General features: G+C 39.9%; 1 protein-coding gene across 3 annotated transcripts in view; it reads left to right on the top strand.

Annotated features, from left to right (window-relative positions):
* The window catches only part of CA8 (carbonic anhydrase 8), a 67,178-nt gene that overhangs the window by 2,019 nt on the left and 39,488 nt on the right, over positions 1-25,671 (top strand). For all 3 annotated transcript variants that reach the window (XM_065668330.1, XM_065668331.1, XM_065668329.1), the window contains exons 3-4: positions 2,834-2,958; positions 23,963-24,058. In XM_065668330.1, the coding sequence (XP_065524402.1) occupies positions 2,834-2,958; positions 23,963-24,058 (221 nt within the window). The remainder of the gene's footprint in view (positions 1-2,833; positions 2,959-23,962; positions 24,059-25,671) is intronic.

Raw genomic sequence — 25,671 nt, 5'->3', positions numbered from 1 at the left:
GGACAGAAATTTTGTTCTTCCAGTCAGTTTTGCTGCCTTCATCAGAGCTCTTTTCCCAGAGAGTAAGGTTCTCTCTGCAGGATCAGGAAGGTTCTTAAATTCTCCTGTGGAGGAAGTGAGAGTGACTGCAAACAACATGGTCATTTGCATGCCACAATGCAACTCCTTGAACCCTACCTTCCCAAGGGCAGTTTGTAACTTAGTGGGACCAACACACCAAAATGCATGTGGAAAACCATTGGAGACTTAGGAGAAGGAAGTGCTTCTTTTAAAACTTGAATGCAGTGTGATGCCAGACTGATGAGTCCTCAAATATAAGAAAATGTGAGATAGAATAAAAGTTTACGACTGAGGCATGGAATTACGATTTAGGAAATCTTGTTTTAATTTCAGCTTTTCCTTAGATTCTGTGTTCTGTAATGTCTCATTCTCCATTTGTAAACTGGGGATAGTTTTTTCATTTATTTGAGGGGGAAGACAACTTTTGTTATCCCGACCAAGAAGAGAAAAGAGTTAATAAGCTGTGTTTGACTTAGTATTGTGGCCAGTTTTCAGGGATTGCGGAAACTCCTGCAGCTTCTTTTCCTCACAGGGGATCTCTGATGACAAATCCATTTAGCCAGATTATTTTAAAGGGAACTGTTGAGCACTAAATGCTTTTGAAACTCTGTCCAATTAATGTGCAAGAGAGCCTCATCTATTGTAATGCTAACAGTCAACGAAAAACTTCTTTGTGGAAAAAATAAACTGATTAAGATACATATTAAAAACTAATTTGTCATTACTAGTGATTGATTTTATCCTTTAATTTGGGACACACAGTCCATCTGGAATTCCCAAATCCTTCTTATTATTTAATTGCAAACATTTTTGCAGGCTGCCTCTAGTTTGATCATTGTACATGTGTTATGCATTAGGTGGAAGAAGCATGACCAACTGTGTAATGGAATTGTGTACTGAAAAATAATTTAGAGAATATCCTGCTAACAAAGAACTTCCTCCTAAGCCAGCAGTGGATTGCACAGTGGATGATGGTTTCAGAACAATTTTCTACTGAGGATCAAAAATTGCTGAAAGGCAAAGTGAAGTTAAACATGTTTCAGGCATTGACAGAGATCAGGATTGGAGGAGAGGCAAAGGAGAGATAAACATGCTTCATGCGTTGACATACATTTATCGTGGGATCAGTATTATAACTTAAAACTCAGAAATAAACTGTTTGAAGCTCCTGGAGTTCCAGAACTGCATCATATAGAGAACATTTATTCTGGTTGCACCATCTCTAAGAACAGTATTTTAAAACAGAGAAAATGCTCCGTTGTCCTAAGAAATAACACTAATGAATGTCATGTTTCCTTTTATTTGTTCAGATTTCCCTAAATACTTCAGTTTGTTGTTTCCCTCAATGTTCACCAGATCTGTAGGTTTTCCCTATGGGATATAGGTACCAACAGAATACAGATGTAGCAAGTTTAATCTGGATCTATAACTACATTCATAGCTGGTTAAATTAGTTATGAAGAATTATTAAAGGAGGATTAATTGAAATATTTTACTTGTTTCTCCAATGTAGTTGCTTATGAAACCTGTAACTGATCAATTTTCTTTTAGATTTTTTATAGTTCTGTACATTTGTTTTTGTGTTTGTACAGTTGCAATATGTTTTCATTGTTAAATTATGTTTTAGTTGTATACTATGCCTTGTGCTCTAAACTAAGGCTGTTTAGTTTGTGTGTCAAAAGAACTTTATATTATGGAACTTTAATTCCCTAAAGCTGTAGGTTATGCAATTAACTAATCTGTATCACTCATCCGAGATTGTAAAAGATTCATTCAAAGTCTATGAAATGTAAGCTATAATTTAATGGATTCTGGGGAAGACTGTGACTGTTCTCAAGTAAAATCCACCCTTGACTAGAAGCCAGTATTCAGTGATTTCAGGGGGAAGTTCCCTACAGCTTGTGGAATAATATTTGGTCTGAAGCAGATTCAGAAATGCCAGGGCAAAAGGTTCCATTGATTAATTCCAGAGTAGATTTGGCCTCACAAGGTACAGTTGCTTGCTTTTACTGCTTATGGTGGAAGTCTCTATTAAAGCAAAAGTATCAAGCTACTAAATATTTTTTTGTGTGTGTATGTGTAGCAATTGTGGGCAGATGTTTTTTAAGAAATACCAGATGTTTAAAAAACTGAAGTAATAAAAACCCCAAACAAACCAAACCATGGCTGCATAGAAGCTGTTTTTAAGTAAATGAGCAATGTTGTTGCTACTGTGTGTAGGTTGATTATATTTGGATATGGAAGCATTCTGTATTTCAGAAGCTTGATAGGTGGTATATGACTGAGAACCGTTACCTACCAAAATACTGGCAGTCAGAAGTTTTCTACCAGTTTCTGTGACTGACAGCAAATACAGGTGATGGAGATTAAGCATTTGGACAAGTTGAAGGTAGTTGCCAGTTCAGTTTAGAACCTCTGCCATCTGTTTAGAGCACACAGGTACTATCTTGATAAGAGCAATAAACATATTCACTGTTCTGACTGATAAAGGTACAATGTTTTGTATTTTGTGTTATGACCAGCTGTTCTACCTCATAAAGAGTGCAGCATGACAGCAATTACACTGTTGGTTGCAACTGCCTGAATTCAGGTTCTCTACTGGCACGGTATTTTAAAAGTGAAGATACCAACCCTGTCAACTTTACTCTTCCCTTCTCTAGTACTGCTGATAATAAAGAAGCTTGCAGCAATTTCCGCATTGTATTTGGAGAATATATTCAGTGGCTTCTCTGCTTTGAAAACCAAGTTCCTTACCATTTGTTTTCTTTCCCAGTGTTAATAGGGGGACCATTACCTCGAGGACATGAGTTTGAGCTACATGATGTTCGATTTCACTGGGGGAGAGAAAATCAGCGTGGTTCGGAGCACACAGTTAATTTTAAGGCATTTCCCATGGAGGTAAGAGTGACACTGCATTGCAATACAACAGCTAAATGCAAAAGATTTTTCATTCATAACCTGAATTCCTGGTAGTTGAAAAGAGTTTCTTTTAGCTCCCCATTTTATTGCTTTGTATTTCCACAACAAAGCTATCATGCTGAGGTGTGCAGGTAAATTAGGACATGCATCTGGAATAGAATGCCTCCAGCACTCATCAGATTGTATGATTAATTGGTCATAAAGTTAACTTGCAGAATTATTAACTTCTGTCTTAATAATATTAGTGTTCTAACAAGATCTGCCGTTTCAACACTTCTGTGTCACCTTGACTAATAGCTATAGATGGGGAGAACTAGCCACTGGAAATATTTCCATGGTGAATAATAACAACCTAGGTAAATTTGGAGTAAGTGTAGAGCAATTTGTTCATGAAATAGCATTACATACCTGAAATTTGAAGATTATGGGATATTCTTGGGTATGTGTGCAGTTCTGGTGTCCTCAACATAAAAAGGACATGGAACTGTTGGAACAAGTCCAGAGGAGGGCCACGAGGATGATCAGGGGACTGGAGCACCTCCCGTATGAAGATAGGCTGAGGAAGTTGGGGCTGTTCAGCCTGGAGAAGAGAAGGCTGCGTGGAGACCTCATAGCAGCCTTCCAGTACTTGAAGTGGGCCTATAAGGATGCTGGGGAGGGACTCTTCATTAGGGACTGTAGTGACAGGACAAGGGGTAACGGGTTAAAACTTAACCAGGGGAAGTTTAGATTGGATATAGGGAGGAAATTCTTTCCTGTTAGGGTGGTGAGGCACTGGAATCGGTTGCCCAAAGAAATGGTAAGTGCTCCATCCCTGGCAGTGTTCAAGGCCAGGTTGGATGAAGCCTTGGGTGGGATGGTTTAGTGTGAGGTGTCCCTGCCCATGGCAGGGGGGTTGGAAGTAGATGATCTTGAGGTCCTTTCCAACCCTAACTATTCTATGATTCTATGTTCCATTATAACTCAATGAATTACAAAATTAGGAACATAAGCAAAGTGATAATGCAGTCTGAAAAAATTAGTCTGGTCATGAGGTGTTTGGCTCCTGGGCAATCCAGGTACCTATTTCTCCTGCCTTCCAGCAGCCATCTGTCATATTACATCACATCCCACTATCCCATTGCTTGCATTTGTCATGGAGTGGCTCGGAGTATCCCTTAGACTCTGGGCTGCGAGATCTGATACCAGCCACATTGTTTGGTGACTTTAGCTTTGCATCTTTTATTTCATTTGTTGTGCACTATTGGTTTTAAAGAAACTCAAGATTTTTTTCAGAGTTCTATGAATTATCTTTGCTTTATTTATCTGTCATAATCCCCCAGGAGCCTGAAACTCTGTTTACTTTTTCTCTGTGGTGTTCAGTGCTAGAAATTTGTTACTGTAGCATTATATTCACAGGTGCCAGACTGGAATAAAACTGCTATATGGAAAAGGATATAAAAAGTATTATAGCAGCTATTGCAGAGCTAAGTGTAAAAAGCCTGTGGACTTACACCATCAACTTAATTCTTAGGGTTGTTCAGGTGCTTTCTTTAAGAGTTGTGGGTCAGAGCCTGGTCTCTGCTGTTTGCTATTTTGCACTGATCCATCAAACCCCCCTTATATAAAATCACTCACAGGGGCTTTGCAGGTTGAATTGAGGCAGATCATGGAATCATAGGATCATTTAGGTTGGAAAACACCATTAAGATTATCAAGTCCAACTGTTAACCTAGCACTGCTAAGTCCACCACAAAACCGATGTCCACATCTGCATGTGGATCCGCTTTGCATGTTGATTTCAGCACATCATAGTAATGCAGGAGAATTACTTGAATGGGGAAGACTCATCAACAGAAGAGAAAGCAGAAGATTCATCTCTTCATCTTGGTTATCTGGCATATTATATACAACATGATTTTTATGGGCAGTAAGACCTTCAGGATACTGCAGTGTTCTCCTGAGGCAGGAAGTAGTTTGCTCATTATGAAACAGCTCTGCATAGTGCTTTTCCTCAAGGCTGATCCAGCATGTGGCGATCAAGAAGTGCTGACATAAACTGAGATCTGTACTTGGGAGTCTGTTAGGGACTCCTGTATCCTTGTTTATTAAGGATCACTTCTCAAACAGCCTTGGTGGTGTGTGGGAAGAGTCTGTTGATAATCTGTGGAAACCCCAGAACTCTACTCCAAATCAGTCCAGAGAAAAGTATACTTGACCCAGAGATGTAAAACAACAAACTTAATCAGTCATGAAGGGATTTCATTTTTCACCTACCGCAAAAGCAGCACGTCAGCTGCACAAACAGGATTCTGGCAGAGTTGAAGAACATCACCTGGCAGTGAGCAAGCTGGTGTTATCCCATCTCTTGTATCAAAGCAGCTCTCAGCTAGATTGATCTCCCAGAAGTAATTACTGAGGTAAAAATTCTGTAGCAGAAAAAACCCTGACTCATAATATCCTTTGAATACAGTGTGAATGTTTAATTTTGCAAACAGATCCTTATGCAGATTAATTCTTCTGGCAGAAAATGACAACATAGCATGCCATATCCAAGGTCAGTTGCACACAGGTGTACTGGCTGAGCCAGTTCATCGCCTTCTGGCCTGTGCTGCAAGGAAGTGCAGGGAGTTTGTTTGACAGATGAGCTGCAGTTCCTTCTGCTGTATGCACAAAGAGCTGCTATATTAAATTGTCCAAATCAAATATTATACTTGAGCAATAATAAAGCAGGTGCTTGTGACCACTGTAAATGTTTATGAAGTCTGAGACTCCAGAATGGAAGATTTTCTGTTTCCATTCCAGAGATTTCCCCATCTAGTTTTTTATTATTAGTTTTTTTTGGTGAAGAGCAATCATTTTGAGCAAGGGACCAGGAAATCTTACTTTCGTAACTTCTAAGGTTAGCATTGATTTATACATTTGTTGGAAAGCACCATATTCTGAACACATATTGGGTTTGATTTTCACTGGGTTTGTTAGTTACTGAACACAGTGATGAGTGCCTATTTTGGCTATATACAAGCAGTCTGTTGTAGTCTATGCTTTTGTCCAGTAGTAAATAAAAAATAAACTGGCAGTTGTTTGTGCACAGGTGTATGCTTAGAAATATGTTGAGCATCAAGTGCGTAAGTTTGGATCTTCTGCCAGTGGAGTAAATCTAGTAGGTTGTTTTCCTAAAAAACTAGAAATTATTTACAAAGCAAATGATAAGGATTTTCAATTCTCCTCTCTTTGTGGGAGGAACACAAGTCAAAGGCATAAGCAATATCTTGAAAACGTAAGTGCTTGGTTTAAGTGGGTACATTAACAACACAACAAACTAGGCCCAGATTGTATACTCCATTATGCTGTTAAAAACCTGGGCAGTTCTGCGTAATCCAACTTTGAGTTTGAAGAGATCTATGTGAGGTGAGTACCTAAGAATATTTATTGACTGGAGCAGCAGTCTGGTTTTTTTAGGACTGAAGACTGTAAAGCTTAATTTTATTGTATTGGACCAAACAGTTGTGGAACAGCTTCAGATTATCAGAGAATGATCTTCGTAAAGGATGAATAAAAAAAAGTGTTATTTTTCAAAGTTTGGAAGCTCACTCTTCAATTACTTCCTTAGTCTCTTCATCTTTGATACCATAACTACTTTTTGAGAAATTAGGCAATATCCTGTATTAGTTGGGTAATATCCTGTGTCTTTTAGTGCAATAATCTGTTATTTCTTTCTAGACAGCTGGGGCCTTTGCATGTGGTTAGTATATATAGGTTCATGGTGAAATGTGTTAGACTATTAAGCTTATGTAACCTCTGGAACAGCTCCTTGAAATAAGTCACACTGTCAAAAAATGTTGTTCATGTGGCTTGGAGGTTGAGTTTATTGTTATTTTTATTATTATAAGTTCAGCAAAGATGTGCTTCCACCTTCCTTGACTGAAGAAACCAGAGTGTTGACAGTAATAAGCTGGTGTTATCATTTTCACCAAAACATCTGCATTTGCAGTCATTCAGGAGGACAGGCCAAAACAATAAATAGTTATCAAAGGTAAATACTATAACATATCTTTTTAAACAAAGGAAAGCAGAGAGCTGTGCATATTGATACAATACTCCTCTTTCTCTGTTCCATTAAAACAAGAGCATGAAGGCCATTCTTGCCTTTTGGCAAGAAACTGGAAGGAGACATTTGTGCAAATTTCTCCCAAAACCTTCCTTACCAAGTACTTCTACTGTAGATAAGCAGTTTTACTTTGCCTTTTGGCATTGCTTGTGCCAAAGATTTAGCAATGGTCTTAACACTGAGAGACTCTTTCTTGCCAACAAATGGAAGAGGGTACCAAAGATTAGATTGTGCTTTACAGCACACATTTTCACAGAGAAGTAAAATCCACAGTCATACATGTGATTTACCTGAACGTGTTCTAGGTGTAAGAAAGATACGAATTGTTTGACATCAGGAAGGGGAAAATGGATTACCCAGGGAACTACAGACCAGTCAGTCCCATGTCTGTGCCTGGCAAAATCTTGGAGCAGATTCTCCTGGAAGGCATGCTAAGGCACATGAAAAACAAGGTGCCTGGTGACAGCCAGCATGGCTTCACTAAGGGGAAATCCTGCCTGACCAATTTGGTGGCCTTCTATGATGGGGCTACAGAACTGATGGACAGGGGTAGTGCAGTTGATGTCATCTACCTGGACTTGTGCAAAGCGTTTGACACTGTCCCACACGACATCCTTGTCTCTAAATTGGAGAGATATCAATTTGATGGATGGACCACTCGGTGGATAAAGAACTGTCTGGATGGCCGCACGGTAAGAGTTGTGGTCAATGGCTCAATGTCTGGCTGGAGACCAGTAACGAATGGTGTCCCTCAGGGATGGGTGTTGGGACTGATCCTGTTCAACATCTTTGTCGCTGACATGGACAGTGGGATTGAGTGTGCCCTAAACAAGTCTGCCAATGACACCAAGCTGTGTGGTTCCGTTGATAGGCTGGAGGGAAGGGATGCCACCCAGAGGGACCTTGACACGTTTGTGAGGTGGGCTGATGCCAACCTTATGAAGTTCAACCATGCCAAATGCAAGGTTCTACACCTGGGTCGGAACAATCCCAGGCACAGCTACAGGTTGGGTAGAGAAGAGATTCAGAGCAGCCCTGCAGAGAAGGACTTGGGGGTGTTGGTCGATGAGAAAATGAACATGAGCTGGCTTCAGTGTGCACTCGCAGCCCAGAAAACTAACCGTATCCTGGGCTGCATCAAAAGGAGTGTGACCAGCAGGTCGAAGGAGGTGATCCTGCCCCTCTACTCTGCTCTCGTGAGACTTCACTTGGAGTATTGTGTGCAGTTCTGGTGTCCTCAACATGAAAAGGACATGGAACTGCTGGAACAAGTCCAGAGGAGGGCCACGAGGATGATCAGGGGACTGGAGCACCTCCCGTATGAAGATAGGCTGAGGAAGTTGGGGCTGTTCAGCCTGGAGAAGAGAAGGCTGTGTGAAGGCCTCATAGCAGCCTTCCAGTATCTGAAGGGGGCCTACAAGGATGCTGGGAAGGTATTCTTCATTAGGGACTGTAGTGACAGGACAAGGAATAATGGGTTAAAACTTAAACTGGGGAAGTTTAGATTGGATATACGGAAGAAGTTCTTTCCTGTAAGGGTGGTGAGGCACTGGAGTGGGTTGCCCAGGGAAGTTGAGAATAGTCCATCCCTGGCAGTGTTCAAGGCCAGGTTGGATGAAGCCTTGGGTGGGATGGTTTAGTGTGAGGTGTCCCTGCCCATGGCAGGGGGGTTGGAACTAGATGATCTTAAGGTCCTTTCCAATCCTAGCTCTTCTATGATTCTATGATCTTTATTCTTCTCGTTCATGCCAGGATCATGGACTGGAGAAGAAGGAAGAACAAATAAATAGCTAATGAAACGCTGACTCTCTCCCTTAGCTTTAATGTATAATGGAGATAGAAGGGAATAAAATAGCAAATTACTGCTAGTAATTTTTATTGTTAACAAAGTTAAAGCAGGGGCAGCTAAAAACAGGGTCCTGCTGTACTCAATCTCTGCACAAGCACAGCATACTGTAGAGCAAGGCCAAATCATTTTACAGTCAAAAAGGAAAGACAGCAGGAGAAAGTGAACCATATGATGACATCAAGGCTGTTTTATGGAAAAAACCCCAAATGAAACCAAAAAGGTTTTCACTGCTTCTGAAGTGAAGGGAAGCAGGGAAAATTATGCCTTAAAGGCGTCTCTTCCTCTTACTTACTCAAGTGGTGGTGTGACCAAAGGCACAATCTGACTATAAGGGAACAGTCTGACCATAAGGGCCACTGCTCTGAAATAAAACTATCTGAGAAAGTAAAAAGGTTCCTTTCACTGCTTGCACTATAAGCAGGAGGATAATTCTGTGTAATCCATCCTCTTTAAAATGTAGGATTATATTAGCTGTGAACCATGTGAAAGCTCTCAGTAGAAGAGGATTGGCAGTAAATCATTCTAGTTTCCAAGATATGTAGGAACATTAAAAACTGTGTTGTTGTCTGTCCTATAGTTTTTGAGTAGAACAGGAGAAAATCTAGTTTCCTGAGGGACCAGAATCAGTTCTGTACAGTAGAAAAAGATGTTCCTTTCAGTTGTGTAATGAACAGCAGACTAATTGATTCTGTAGACTGTTTCAGAGCTACTGAAATACCTGCTGCAATGAAGTTAAATAGAATGCAACAAACATATCCTACCCTCAGTCTGATTTAAACCATTAAGTTTTCCTTTGTTCACATGAAATGGTGCCTGCCTAAGGATCTCATCTAACAGAGTTACAGCTTTAGGGCTTCAGGTTAGACTGTTAACATTACGCTTATCTACCCAAGTCTTTACAGTATTTGGTTTGGAGTTTTCTCTGAGCCTGACTCTGAAATCAGGTATCTGCACACTGTGCATCCCCTCTCTGGTCTTTCTTGTGAGGAGGTGTCACGCTTTCAACATGGAAATTTATTCTTTGCCAACTTCTAGTATTCTTTGCCAACATTGCTTAATCTTGCAGTCCGTTTTAATCAGTTCCTTATTAGTTTGTTAGAAAATTATTTGGGTTAAAAGCATAAAACGGAGTATTTGTAATTGTGATAGAAGGCCTGGGAGATTGTGTGCATGCAAACATGTCTCTGTCTTTATGAAGAGACTTCAAAACTGCAATGTGGCTGGGTAGGTGTGAATGGCAAGTAGGATTTAACCTGTAATAACAGTAATTTCTAATATATGAGCTCAGTTCTGATATCTATGGACTTTTGCCAGTAGCTTTAATGGGACTATGATACTAGTTATAAACCCTAAAAGAGAAGGTTTTAAACCAAGGGGTTTAAATCTTGTTGCCTTAGCTGATTGCACAGATTACCTGCTTGTGAAAAAAAAAAACCAACTCATTCCACTCTAGCAGCACGAGAGCTATGAATGGAGAATCTTGCTTAGGAATTTATTTTTGCATTAATTTAACAGGAGGCAAAAAGAACAGATTCCAGAAGGGTTTAAATAGCTGAGGTCTGGAATTATGCTCAGAAATTATCCAGGTTTTCTAGTGGAAAGTTAACTTGCTATTCCAAGGCTCAGACAATTTTCTAAATTTTGGGATCGTTGCAGATCAATACTGTGAGCTGTGATTGAAACAGTGTGTCTTATAAGGAAATGTCATTCATGTAATAGCTATATCCTTGACAGGTTATGAACAACAGATTAATAATAGTTTAAAGTAGGTATGTCCAGTGGACATTATCTAATTTTTGAGGACATAATTGTGGAAAACCACAGGAAAATCAGGCCAAAGTCTAAGCAGATGTTTTCAGTTTTATTTTCCAAATCTACAGTGATTTATGTAAGAATTTTTTGCACATTATGTAGATGCCATTTATGAATGTAACAATAATACTTAGCTTTACGCAGCACTGCATGGGGAACATTGGTCCAAGCACCAATCCCAGGTCTGTCAGTGAATTGTATTATGTAGGATAGTAGCCCCATATGTTCAGGTGTTTAAGAATTTTTCTTCATTTTTCTATGTACTGTACACTCTGGTCCCCAAATTGATGTGACTTCTGTTTGCTTTTCTTTGTAGTGGTCCAAAGCTAGGAGGTCTCCATCCCCTCCCAGTATACAGAGAAACAAAAAACCAGCAACAAACAAAAATTACATCATTGTAAAAGCACACATGAGGAGCATATGACTCTTGACACTGCTAGTTGCTAAGCTCTTTCAGTATATTTTTATTGTGGCTGAGGGTTAATTTGACCTAAAGAGGCACATGCAGTCTCTGAAGTGTACCTTGTTTCTAGGTAATTTGTCAGTATGAGCTTGGATTGGCCCTTGTTTTGCTCAGTCACATACAGTTTGAATTTTTTAGGGAATACATTCTATGTGTTTTGCATTATGGATTTGTGAAAGAAGGTGCAAAAATAGGCTGATGTGCTAGCACAGACATGCTTTTATCATGGCTGTCACCTGAGAAACGCTCAGTTAAGCCCTGTGGAAGAACTGTACACATCCTCAGAGGTACCAAATGAGAATTCCCTTCTGTGCAATATCTGCAATTTATTTGTTGGATCATAAAGGATGTACAAGCTGTGGGACACCAAGTTGGAGAAGAGTGGCATTAACAGTCTGTACTGAAGCTTCTTTATCCTTTTGTCTCCCTTTTATGAGTTATCTTATTAACAGTGAGTTGTGTGTGTAAAAGCTCCATGGCTCATGTGCACCTAAAACTCTTCTGAGGTGGCAGCTGCAGCAGTCTGTAACTTCTACCAGTATAGAGAATTTCAGTATTCTTTTAAGAAATAAATGGTCCAAACTACAGATGACTGAGCAGAGTTCTTCTAAGGAGAAATGTCACTGGTGGAGAGAAGTTGTGTGAAGGAAATGCAAATGAAAAGAAAATGAAGAGTGTCTCGAGGAAAGCCCTTCTCTGGGTTCCCTGTTCTATCTTACTTCAGCTCATTGGTTTAGTTCTGCCATAAGCTGCAGGCAGTTTTTGTGCTTCCCATGTAATAGACATTTTGCACAAAATTATGTTGCAGTTTTGCTGGGCTAAGACGCAATGTTCAGTCGCAGCCTGTAGTAACAGGTCTGGTGGTGAGGCAGGCAAGTGACTGAACAAAATAGGTTGTAGCAACCCCTGTCTGAGGTGGAAATAATATAGCCCTTGATACTTTTTAAAAAGATGTGAATCTTTTCAAGTCCTTGAGCAAAATTACAGCATTGCCTTCTTCTTTACTTTCTCATGCAAGTGTCTTGGTGACAGTGCTTGTACTTTTGGATATAGAGGCTGCTATCATGGCACCCCTTATTGTGAGCCCCATTCTAAACTAATATGGCTGTGTACGTTTTCTCTCTGCTGTAAGAGAAGAGCTTGTGTAATCACTTAGGAGATGGCGCTTCTGAAGAGAACCGAAACCCAGGTTTTAGTACAAGAAGATGGCTGCTCTTGTCTCTTCCTTGTGATTTTTCTTGCTGTGTGCCTTTGACACAATTTGCTTCATTTGTCCATGATTTTCTAATTTCTGCCATGATCGCTGGTGGCACTCTGCTCCTATCTTACTGAAGTTTCCTCGTGCCTTGGTTTTCCTGTTTGGTTTTTCTTAGCACTTTGCCCTAACCACTAGGCCTGACTGCTTTTCTCTCTAAGACCTGTCACTTGTGGAAGAAGCTGAGAAAGGAGATGATACCTTGTTTTCCTGTTTTCCACACTTTGTGCTTGAGTCAGGACCAGTTCCTAGGTTGGCCCTGGTGCACGAGTGAATACCCTGAGTTATAATAGCTTTCTAATGCTAAACCCAAAATTTTATGTTATTTGCTCTAATGGTGCACTCATGGCTCTTAAGAAGTAAAGGATGAATCTTGTAGATCATTTAAGAGCTGAAAACCTTTGAAGGTTTACATAAGCTTTTGCTGTCATGCCTGAGTCCTTCACAAGCACAAATAATTTAATCCTTAAAACATCAGTACAAGGGAGACAAGTTCTGTTGCAAACAAGCTGGTAGAAAACAAGTTCAAAGGGATTAAGTTGTTTAGCCATGGTCACACATGATGCCTTCTTCAGAACTGACAGAGAACTGACTCATGATTCCTAGCTGCTTGAATTCTAAGGCTTTCAGACACCGTAGTACTGAAATACCTAACTTAGGCTGTAAATCCCAGTGCAGCAATTTAACCATGAGGCTGTCTGATGCCCTAGTCTGCAGACTACAGTGTTGGTAATGAGAGGGTCTCACTGGTCGTGCCTGCCTTTTTGCTGTGCCAGCATCAAACGACATAATGAACTGAACTGGGGATCAGTTGAAGTTTGATAAAATTTAGCGAGTTTATGGAACTGTGGGGGAGGAGAAAAGTGTAACACCATTATGCAATGTGCATCCTAGCAGTTCAAGAGAAAACTGTTGGAGGTGTATAATGAAGTTTATTATTTCAATGGAAGCTTAGCCAATATTACAGGAAAAAGCCTGACAGAGTTTCCTAGAGGAGTGTAGTACGGAAGAGCAGCTGCTCACTGGAGAGCAGTCAAGATTATGGCTAAGAAGATAAAATGCAGCTGCAGATTCTCATCTTTTTAGTGACCCTTAGCTTTGAAACACAGAGGGATTCAAAACAGTTGCTAATAAAACTTAGTAAATCAGCAGTGGAGTGCTTTTTATTCTGCCTTCATTAGAGGATCTATTGTTGAAAATTAAATCAGTGATTTAAATCCTTCTACATACGGTCTGGGTTTAAATCCAAGACAACAGATTGCCGCCAACACTTTGTGGAATTGGACATGCTTATATTAAATGCTTAGTCATATAAATAACACTTCCAGAATTAAATGCTTAACCGATAGCACTTTGTGTTTTCTGTCTTCCTGATGTAATATCGCCAGCTATTTGTCAAGGGCCAGTACTTTATCCAAGCTTCACGCTTTCTAACTGTAGAGCTATAAAGGAGCTTTATATAAAAGCACAGGGAGACACACACCCACACCCACTCAGGCAGGCAAGAATCCAGAGTAAAAGCAGGCTGGAGAGTCCTGCGCTGAAGTACTTGCATTTTCCTTCCTGGCCTTCATAGTTCAAGGGAAGGAAAAAGAAAAGCTTAAATGTGTATTTGTTCCTGTCAGCAAAGGTAAGGGCATACCCAGGGCACCTCAGCCTACATGTTTGCTGGGGCCAGATGTAGTATCAGGGAACAATAACCTGCTCTGTGTGCTCCTTGCTTCATGCACTGAGCAGACACTTGGCACAGTGAAGAGTCTGACCTATGAATTTGACAGTAACAACTGTGTAGCTTTTCATTTTCTTATTGATTAGGTTATTAGCAAAAGAGACAGAAACAAGGGTATTTTGTCTTTTTCATTCCTTTTCTTAGCCTGCATACTTTTGTTACAGTTGGAAAAATGTTAAGTTTTGATTAATTCCTGTTTTCATCTCCTGTGCCTGCCGGTAGGAATAATCAGTGCCTGTGCTTTCAAATGGGAAGAAAAAATAAATACACACAAATTATGAATTACAGCATCCTCAGATTCCCCTGCACCTTTCAATGTGTTGCCAGTGGTTTTACTAAGAAACAGGCAAGCTGATGTTGCATGTCAGCAATAGGCAATCAAGGAGATATTTTGATCTTCTATTCAAGGCCTGAACAAAAAAGGTCTACAGGGGGTTTGCAAAGTTTCTGGAGACTGGTGTCCTTTATAGAAACTTAAGATAGGTAAAGACATTGGCATGGTTGTGTTACCATGAAGATAGTTTTTGCCTCCCTGTGAGTGCTGAGAACTGCTGTGGTGTTCAACTTTGTGTCATCCTTCATGTGTCCCCTTCCTGTTTCCTAGCCTTGTATATGGCTGAAATGAAGCCCCTCCCTGAAGAGTTAGTCCATCTCTGGTTAGACTAGGGACACAGGATTTGACTTGGTTTTCCTTTTTAAATTGTGTTTCAATTATTATTTTTTATTTTGTTTAAGAGCCTTTTGGCATCTTTTTCCAGAACAGAAAGAATACCACTCGAGTGGATTTTTTATGGTTCCCATAGCTTTTCTTTCTAGCTTACTATTCATAGCTGCAGCCTTCTGAGTCCTTCCATATATGTCAGTGCTTCCTGCTGCTACTTTCATTTTTTCAGTGGGCCTGTGGTTCTTTGTCTTATATGAAATGAGGCTACCGCATGTGATTAGACTGTTCAAAGGGAACACAGATTCCTACTTACTATTAGATGTTGCAATGCTTTTATTATTCTTTTCCAGTATAGCTTACCAACATAGGTGCTTCTTTAGAACAAGCAATTTGCCACAGCAGCTGTGAGAGTGTTGCCTGAGATGCTGCAAATAATTCAGTAGTTGCCCTGTTCCTTGTCTTTTCAGTGGCACACCTGAAGGTATGCCACACAATTGCCTAGGCTACTTCTGCTGTTGCTTGGCTGGCTTTTTGGAAAGAGAATAGATTTTGGAAGATGTGCATACCTTCCTTTTATGATCCAATTAAAAGAATTTATTTACTGTCAAGTTACAGTTCTGCCCTCTTTCAAAGATATTTGTGAAGAGAACACCAGTCAGCAAGTGTTCTGGACTATGATGTCCTAGTCAAGTATCTGTTCTGCATGTTTTAGGTGTGAATTTAGTTTTTGAGCTGAGACATATAGTATCGCACTGTGACTGCAAAATTGTTTAAACAGTGTCTCCAGGATACCTTGGACTCTGCTCCAACTTGATTTGTTTGTTCCTAATTTCTCTGATTTTAGATTACAGACTTCTTTGTTCAGGGAATGTCATCTTGTTCTATACAAACTTAGAGCCTCATGGTCAACCCACAGACTAGACCTGCCAGATCTTTTAACACTTTCAGTAAACTGTATCAGGCAGAAGTTCAGCAGAAGCTGGGCTTTCCCTTCTCCCACATTGCATTGATCAGCAGGTTTTTAACGCTAATGGTGTTGTCATCCGTGTTTCTTGGTGCTGCATTCAGTTGTCTCAGTGCTGAACTTAGCGCTGTGTTTAAAGATAGGCAGTTCTCCTTTTTTATTTTTTTTTTAATGGCAAAGATCTATGTATGAAATTTTGAAGGCTTAATTTCTGCTGAGATTTGGTGATATTTTGCCATCTATTCACAACAGAAGCCTTGAAAAATTCAAGTCTACAGGCATAAACCAAGTCCACTGATTAAGAGCCTAACTCCGTTGGCTGCTTCTTCATCCTTTTCTTGATTTTGCCCAGAGTTCATGATCAAGTAATTTTCTTTTATTTGCTTTTGCATTTTCAAAGGAAGCATATTGACCTTGACTGAACTGTAATGTTTAACCATGAAGGCTTTGTTAAGGTTTTATGGGGTTTTGTTTGTTTTTTTTTTTGTGGCATGGTGTATGTACACGTACTCCTGCTTCTCCTAAGACGTTTTCAAACAGCCTCTGTATCAATTCCATTAACTTTAATTTCCTAAACCTTTCCTCCAGGCTGTTAATAACTAACCTTCTTTTTTGTTAATCACTTTTCTTGAAGCTTGTGCCCTGGTCATATTCTTGGTTTGGTCCCCTTGTGAGATTTGGAACTTAATTACTGTATGTTATGGTCACTGCCAACAGCTTAGTCAATTGCTTCCTGAAACAATTCAGTGCCAAGTCAAGTATCAAGTCATAAATTCTTGTGTGCATATATAATAGCAAGACACAATTTTTCCACATTTTGTCCTCCTGTGATGTTTTTTATGAAATATTTGTGATGTTGAAATTACACATCACTATTGTACAAGTAGGCTGTGTTGCCTTCCATTATTACCAGCTGAAATCTTCAGCTTTATTTCATCCTCTCAACCCAGGAAAAAGACTTTATGCTGGCCCTAGTTAGGTAGCCAGAGTTTCCCACTTGTACTGTTCCCTTCTCAGCTTTTATGGCATATTGTGAATGAAACTGGAATATACTGATCTCTAACAAACTTGGGTGAGTTCAGGACAACAGTTCTTAGACCTACAGTCTTCAGCAAAGCAGCTCTAAAGCTGTTTTAATTTACCTTAGGGATACAGATTCATCCCTGAGATGGTGTTTATGTGGAATCAAAACAGAATTTCAGCTCCACTGTCTTTCTCAGCAGTGAGAGAAATATGGCAAAAAGAAATATGCTCAGAATTTCCAGACTTAGATGTTTTAGATGCAACTCTGGTTAAGATATGGTAATGCAATATTTCCTTATTAGTCTTCTGAAATACAGCCTATGTGAATTGAAATAAGACTTGGAATACATGAGAGCACTAACATATGTTTCATCCTTAGCTCTCTTCTTATCCCGTAATATTACTAGACTAGGCAGACTTTTCTGGAGCTTGTAATTGCTGGTTGCACAGCTAACAAGAAATAGCTGCATAACCTAGTCCTGACCAAGGAACAGAGCTTTCCAGAAGATTATTTTACACATGATGCAGAATGCATTGAAGAAAGAAGCTTTTGTAATAATTAGCTCCTTAGTAAAGAGTAAGAATATAGACAGTAGAAAAAGTACAATGGGTGATTGCGACAACAGCATAGATTCAAGCAAGCCTGATGATGATAGTATCTCAATCTGATGTACTGATAGGTTAATGTGCAGGTCTGAAGAGGAATTATTTAAAAATTACCATCTTCTATTGTGTGTAGAGCATAAACAGGAGCCAACTTAACAAAAGGATCCGCTATGTCACAACCTCTTGCAATATGGGCTATAGTTACAAATGAAGTTGAGGCAGGACCTGCACCCAGGCTGGGCAGGTGTTCCATGTGGCCTCCTTCTGCCTCAGCTGTGGGTGATTTTATCCCACAGGAGTCCCCTGTAGGGGCTGTGTTTGGTGCCAGGGAGGTCAGGAGAGGTTTTGTTGATACATTTCCCCTTGACTCCCAACTTTCTTCCCAACTGCCTGGCATAGCCAGTGGAAACACTATATATTGAACAGTGTTTTATAGGGATCCCAGTAACAAATTAGGGTTTCAGTAGTTTAGCAGCAAACATTCATAAAGAAAGCAGTAATTCTATGTGGGCTCCTTTTTATGGTACTAAGTCATTCCAGATTGTGCAGATTTATGGCAAATTTGTAACATTAAGATTATATGAGTGCATTATGGCAAATTTGTAACATTAAGATTATATAAGAGTGCAGAAACATTGGACTACAGTCCTCCTTCTCGTTTTACCATTAATCAGATATGTCATAACAAAAGATGAGCTGTGACATATTTCAGAGTGTATTTTCCTATATGGGATGAGCCTGTCTCATGTTTGCTCTGGCACTTGTGTTGACAGATGTACACTAGCATGTTGCAGTAAGGAAGAGAGCTAGCAGCAACTATCCTGACATTGAAAGAGTCAGGTAAGCATACGTGAAAGTAAGCTTAGAGGTGAAACATGGCCATTCACATATGTAGATGACTGAGAAGGTCTGAGAAAGAGGGGTCATTCAGCAGTCAATCAAGAGGCATCACTTTGGTAGTCGTGGGCAATTCATGCCTGGGCTCCTGAACAGAGTCTCCTGGGAGTGTGAAAGGGCAAAAGGCGAGGGACATAGATTGCAGCAAGAGAGATTCCTATTAGGTACAAGGAGGAAAAAACCCTTTATGATGGGGGAGCTTAGACATAGAACAGGTTACCCAGAAAAGTTGTAGAATCCCCATTGCTGGAGATGAGCAAACTTAGTCAGACAAGGCTCTGAGCAACCTGATCTCATGTTGCTTTGATCAAAGCGTGATCTCATGATGACTTTGAATTAGCAGCTAACTTTGAAGTTGGTGCTGCTGTGAATGGGGGAAGGAGGCAGTTGAACTTCAGAGGCCACTTCCAAATAAATTATCCGATCATTGTATGTTTTTATGTGTGAGCTGGGAAAAAAGTAAGATCAGCAATAGAGCTTGAAGGATCATTTTCTTCTCTTGGTGAGCTTAAGACCCTGCAGATTTCCACACAGCAAGCAATGTGGAAATAATGTACGTGTTTTTGCAACTTTTTTATTAGAGAGAAACTGGCTTTCAGAACAGCTAAATGTGCTAGGTCATATACAGTAACTGTGATTCCTGCCAGAATCTGTCATTCCAGGGACTGATTCTGTGTAAAAATCTACCATCCCAGTCCTTTTCTTTTTCACAAACATAAAAGAGATTTGTGTAGTAGAGAAAGGAATGGATTCAAGTGTAGGGTTTTCATTTGTTTATTGATTTTAAAGCCAGAATCTTAAGTCCTTACTCAGTTTTGAGAGTGTTGCTTTGAGATGGGCCCCTTATTCATGTCAGTGTCAGCTTTTCCTAAGCAAGGACATTAGGACTGGGATCAGTAGTCTTTTGGTTGAGTGGGGACTGGATGAAAATTGGAAAGATTCTCAGAATATGTTCAATGCAGAATAATCCTTCTGTGGGGTTTCATCTACTACCTGAAATAATTTCTTAATCTTTCCTGTGAAGGAGAGTCCCTCCAGCTCCCTTCACAGAACAGATCTACGTTATCAGCACTTTATTATTATTTGTCTTCATGAGTTTACAGTTTACCTGATTTTAAGGAAGTCACTGCTACAATTCTTTGATTTACAGCTAGAATATTAAAAGTCTTCAAATTATTAATTTGCCTAAGAGAAAAATTTTTTTTTTTGAATGCTCAAAGCCATTTCTCAGAGTTTTCTGATTATTTATTGTAGAAATATACTGTCTGGCATGCTGAGCCAGATATCGATAATCAGTGACAGTGTAGCTGACTCATTTTGTTTGTGTAGAACCATCATGACTACTGAGTATCAAAACATTAGCTAACAAGTTGAGCAGAGCCTCTCCTGCTCTACTGACATGTGCAGCTTGTTTGTGCTCTGAATGAAAACCACACAATGGTAAGCTGCCAACACACTGCAGCTGATTATTTAAAAACCCCCACATGGTTATGTTCATATCAGAGACTGGCACCCCTTGTGAGTATGCACTTTTTATGTAGCTGTCTCAAATCAACGTGAAACTGAAGGTTACCAGAAATATGGAGCACTAATCTAATAAGCCTCTCTTGCTACTGCTACTTGTAAGATACAGATGCATGGGTACGAAGTTGTAAATGTGCATGGCCATTATATTACATTGACAGTTTAAAGATTTGTAAAAGCACTTGAGTCTTTCTTCTGTGCACATCTGATTCCCATAAAATATTAACAAGAGTTACAGGCCATGTTGTTTGTGGACTGTACTCTCTAGAGTTCAAATTTTGTAATGTTTGTGGACTTTTTGCTCTCTTCTTTTTTAAACTGTTATCTGATGTCTTCATCTGATGTCATATTACAAACAAAACCAGAGCTAACAAAAGGCAGAACAGCTCCAGAGAACCACACAAATACACAGGATAAACTACAACCTGAAAGCAACACTTTGCTACACTCAGGCCTTACCACTTCCTTGCTAATATTTCCCTTTCTGAATCACTTTTTTGTGGTTCACCCAGCCCCCATCTGAGCTATATTTTTCCTGCTCTGTAGAAGAATTAATTTGTTTTGACTTCCATTTATTTAAGTGCACATTGACAACCATTTATTTATTTCAGTGTTCATGCATGGACTTATCAGAGAGCAAACGATGTGGAGCCTGTTAGCATGTTGTTAGGAAATATTATGGTATTAATTATTATTTTTCATTAGGTTGCTTGTCTGATTTCAGTTTGTAAATCCCTAATGACAGAACCTTTTCTTTGAATAGCTATTCCAAATACCACCTTGCTTCAGAACATGGGAATGTAATAAATCTGCTGCTGGATCAGGTCAGTGGGCCATCTGGTATGCTATCTTTAGCAGTGTTACGGATGCTGTACAGGGAGAGGGCATGAGCCTGACAACTTTTTGTTGTACTCCCTAGTCATCTACCATCATAGGACTAGGAGTGCTAGAGGCAGCACCTCTGCTGTTCTCTCTAGTGTCTGTTGTTGGACTTGTCCATAACTTGTCTAATGCTGATACTGTTTGGGACCACAGTGCTTATGGCAGCAAATTTACAATCTGCTGTGTAAAAAACAGATCACTAGTCCACTGTAATTATTGCCACCTCCAAGGAAGTAGCAAAGCATCATCTTAAACACAGACCAGAAGTCTGTTCTACCTTGGGCTTTAGCAACCCAGTACAAAATGGTGATACTTGTACCCCGGAGCCTACTATATATTTTAAGCATCCTTGAGCAGAACCTCAAAGTTACAGAAACCATTGGACCAGAAAGTGCTGCCTATTTCAGTACCTTTTTTCAGTATTTTTTTTTTATGTTGCTACATTTAGTAATACTGGTTACTAAACCTGAAATTAGTTTAGGGGAGTAGCCTTAAATACATCCCTTTTCTGTCTGTGTGGTGCTGGGTTTTTTTAGTAGACCATCCTGACCTCTGTTGAGCTGATAGAAGGGAAGGAGGCCTGGAGGGGATTCAGAGCCCTAAATATACTCTTAAAATGCATAGCTAATACTTAACTTACTCTCCCCATGTCTACTGGAGATGTGGGAGGAAGTGCTGGCCAGTAGGTATGTTCCTTGGAAAGCAGTTCCAGCCAGGGGGCTTTTTGCACTGTGCCCCCACCCCCCCCCTTTAAGCGGCAGCTCAGTATATTTTGCAGCATGTCTTCCTTTCAGGCTACTTATGCTGCTGCACAGACTAATTCTAGACCTCTTCGTGTTTTATAGTATTACACAGAGGTTTTGGTATCATTTTTCTAGCTGCTATATGGCCTTGTCATAGGAAAGTCTGTCCTCATGAGCCTGCTGCCTAGGACAGGACAGCAGTCTGTTTCTGGATGAACTGTAGTCATTGCTGGTATGGTCAGAAGCTGTTACTCATTTTCCTCTTGCTGGGGCTCAGCAGTTTGCTTTAAAAGCTTCAGGAAAAAAACCCAGTGTTGTCAGAATGACAGACATCAGATTAGACTTCACCTGCAAAGGAGTGTAACACGCTGAAAGCCACGGCAGCTTTAGCCAAGACCCGCCTGTTGACACAGTCAAAGTCATGGTCTCTTTACATTTGGCGCTCGCCCTCAGCGCTATTGTTCCAGCTACCAAAGGACAAGCTTGCTTTGACATGTCCAACCAACCGCGTCCCAGTGCCATGCTGTGCTGTTCTCGCTGCACCAAGGGCATTGCCATCCCGACTGCGAGTCTCCCTAGCTTTTCGTGTTTGCTTCTTAACGGTAAGGTTTAGGTGAGAACTGTGGGGCTCCGTGAGCCCCCTCTAGTGGATAGCTGATGGAAACGCCAGGCTAGTCTTGGGAAAATGCAGTGCTCCGGCTCTGTCTGCTCGGGGGTGGTAGTTCTGCGTTTGCTAATGTGAGCCTGGGAGGCAGAAGCCTCATTATTTGATCCTGCGATTTTGTTCCTTTAAAAGCTAAAGGCAAATCAAATGTGTAGCAAAGCTCTTTATAGCTGATAAAGTACACGACACCAAGTGAATCCATGGGCAATAGATAGCTTAGTTCTAACGGAGCATTTGTATGTCTAGAAGTTTTGTAGCTGTGGGCAAGTACATTTGTATTAGTGTTCTCATGTGCAAAGGGATTATGATATTTCTTAAGAAAAATGTTTCATGTGTTTAGCACAGCAGATACCTTTGATCAGCAGGAATGGAATTATTTGTGTGATAATTTGGAATTGAATTTGATTTACAGTATGTTAATTTAAAATTTTGTATTGACTTTTGAAATTTGAAATTGACAGTCATCAAGAGGAGTGCCCAAAATTCTCATCAGAGATTAAATAAAGAGAGAGTGATTGCTTGAGGAACTGGTCAGGCTGAGGTGCCTGACTAAACTCCTGTTGTCTGAGGGTGAATAAGCATTTCAGAGAGGCTGTAACTGTGCAGAAATGAAACACAAAATAGGAAGGCACACTATCTGTTTTAAAAACTAATTTTGCTGAAGGTGGAAAAAATGTTAGATAACAGCGTGCCATTTTAACTTCTTAGACACATGACCAAGCAAAGCACTGATCATGATTTTATAAGAGGAATTAAATCTAAGAGTTTGTATTTTTTAGCTGTTCTATCTATCTGAAACGTGCAAAAGTTGTTGGCAGATAAACTTCAAAGCAGCTGTGCTCAGGATGTTGAAGCTTTGCAATGTTATCAGACACAGCCACAGAGATTGCATTTTAGCATTAGCGCTGGAAAAACTCGTATTTGAAATGCATATTACCTCTCTGTACAGTAGATACTGCTCTCCCTCTCTCCCTCCTTCCCTCCCTCTCTCCCTCCTTCCCTCCCTCCCTCCCTCCCTTCCTTCTTTCTGCCTGCCTTAGTTTCTGCCTCTCTTCTTTTCAATGTCTCTTTCCAATTGTTCTGTCTTCCAGCGCTATTCTCAAACACCACTTCCCAAATCATGTTGTGACATCTCACCAGAAGAGACTGTGTTTACTCTCCAGTGTCTGTTGCTTGACTTGCATTTATGCATTGCCTCCTACAGGCCCTGCTACCGTGTGGGAGAAGGCAGTTGAGGGCTCATATTTTACTCTTTGGCATCCCTTTCACTGCTGTCTCTAGGGCGGTCCTCCAGCCATTTTTCTCTGCTTGACTTTCTGTATGTTTAACCTTTCCTGAAATCACTTCTCCTACTCTTACTACTGACATTTGGATGACTCATCTTGGGAGGTGATAATGTGAGACAAGTACACAGTCAAATGTGTGTTTGGACAGCCTATGTCCATAATCATACTCCTGCCTTGGAAGAGTGCTGGCTGGCTGAGAGGTAAAATCGGTGGGTTTCATCAGCTGACATCATTTCAGTACTCAAAGTGAGGAACTTGGTAAATCACCATTAACATCATTAGCATAGTTAGACTTTTGTTGTAGACATTTGGTAACACCACTTTTTCTGCAGCTGACCTTTTTTTCCCTTGGGATTCCTGATGTTTATAGTAGGAATCCAGTTATATATACATGCACAGCCATAGGCATACATATACATATACTCAAGCGTGCACACACACACGCAGAGCCTTTGGTAATTGTTAACTGCTGATGGTTTTTTTATTACAAAATATATTTCTCTATCAGTCTGTTTGCACTGCTTTGTTTTAGCTTCACCTAATGCACTGGAACTCCACACTGTACAGCAGCATTGATGAGGCAGTAGGGAAGAAGCATGGCATAGCTATTATTGCTTTGTTTGTGCAGGTAAGTTTCCTGTGTTGCGCTATTGTTTGTCTGAAGAGAATGAATTCCTTTCCATTTTATTTCATTTTTAATGATTTAATAAAATAAAACAATGTATGACTGCTGATATTTGAATGTTTGAAATATACTTCTCAGTCATGTCTTCTGTGTATGTGTATTGAAATTCCATTGTGAATTAAACAAGTAATCCTTGTTTAAATGGGATGTTTGGAGTATGTTAGTTAAGGAAGGGATGATGCATAATTGGCCATCTCTCTGTGACTCTGGCTGTAAGCAGATATCCAGTCTCCATTCCTCTGAGGACAGAATGAGGTTGTCAAGAGCCACAGATGCTTCAGTATATCTGTGATATGTTGTTCTCCATTCCTGGCCAGGCCTGCTGTTTGGGGATTGAGGAACTATACAGAGGAGGCAAGGAAAGAGGAAGAAAAAGCCTAACCCATTGGCACAGCTGAAAACCGATAGTAGTATTGTGCTTTTCCGAGCACAGGGACAAGTATGTTTCTTTACACAGAATGCATGTGAGGTGGGATGACATCACTTCTTCAGAGATGCAAGGATGATAATGTAGCAAGACTTGCCACAGACCCCAAGAAAAAGCCTGTGACAAAGGAGGCTTAGAGCTTCCTGGGGAGAAGGTGTACTGCAAGCTGGGAAGTTAGCCCCATTATCTATTTGTTATTGAAGGTGTTTCAAGGGATGTACACTATAAAGATTTTCAGTTTTAGTCTCAGACACCATCCTCCTCATAGGAAATGGCAAACGTTTTTATTTAAATGGGTTTGGAAGAAGAGGTTTAGAGTTCATGCTTAGATCAAATGGATTTTCTTTCACAGTCATATTATTAATTTGTTGTATTTCATAATGAGTTTATGAGTGCCTTTGAGCTTTACCTCTGTTTGAATTTAAAGGTACGTTGGTTACAGCTCCAACACTCAGAACTGCTAAAAATGGAAGTTAGAAAGTCTTCAGTTTTGTATCTGGAGGGCTGTGTAATAATTGCTTGTGTAAGTCACTTTCTAATTCCAGCAGAGGTAACCTTCGAATTAGTTAGAAAGTTATATATAAGTTCTTAAATAAATCTGAAACTTCAATGATACATTTTCCATTTCTGGTCTCTCACCTTCATCAGAGTTTGTAAGTATTCCAAAGGGCTTTTTCATTAGCCAAGAAAGGCATCATATAATTACAACTGACCAAGAAATAGCAGCATGTATGCTGCTTATTAAAGGAGTAGGGAGAGGAAATTCGGTGAACATTTCTTCTGTTTCAAAGGCATGGAAATGTTGTGGTTTTGCATCACAGTTCTCAAAGACATAATTTTAAGTTCAGTGAAAATGTTTTCACTGATTTAGGTGTCATTTAAGTGTAACCCTTGGTGATTCTTAATTTAGAAACAGCGTCTTTGAAGTGATTTCTGTATCTTTTATCCACGTTGAAGGTTTAAAATTGCAATTTCATTCTGAAACAAAAGAAAATCTTCTTACATTCCAAGAAAAAACAAAGTACCTTTTGTTTGACATTCGTAGTTCCCTTCCAGTGACTACTGTGCCGTTCTATTCCAAAAGAAACAAAAAATAAACAAAATTTTCAGGGTCTAGCTTTCCTACTCT

The sequence above is a fragment of the Lathamus discolor genome, chromosome 2 (genome assembly GCF_037157495.1).
Source record: "Lathamus discolor isolate bLatDis1 chromosome 2, bLatDis1.hap1, whole genome shotgun sequence".
In the NCBI taxonomy this organism is placed as follows: Eukaryota; Metazoa; Chordata; class Aves; order Psittaciformes; family Psittacidae; genus Lathamus; species Lathamus discolor.
Note: the sequence above shows the minus strand (reverse complement) of the source record. Positions and strands in the feature narration are given on the sequence as shown.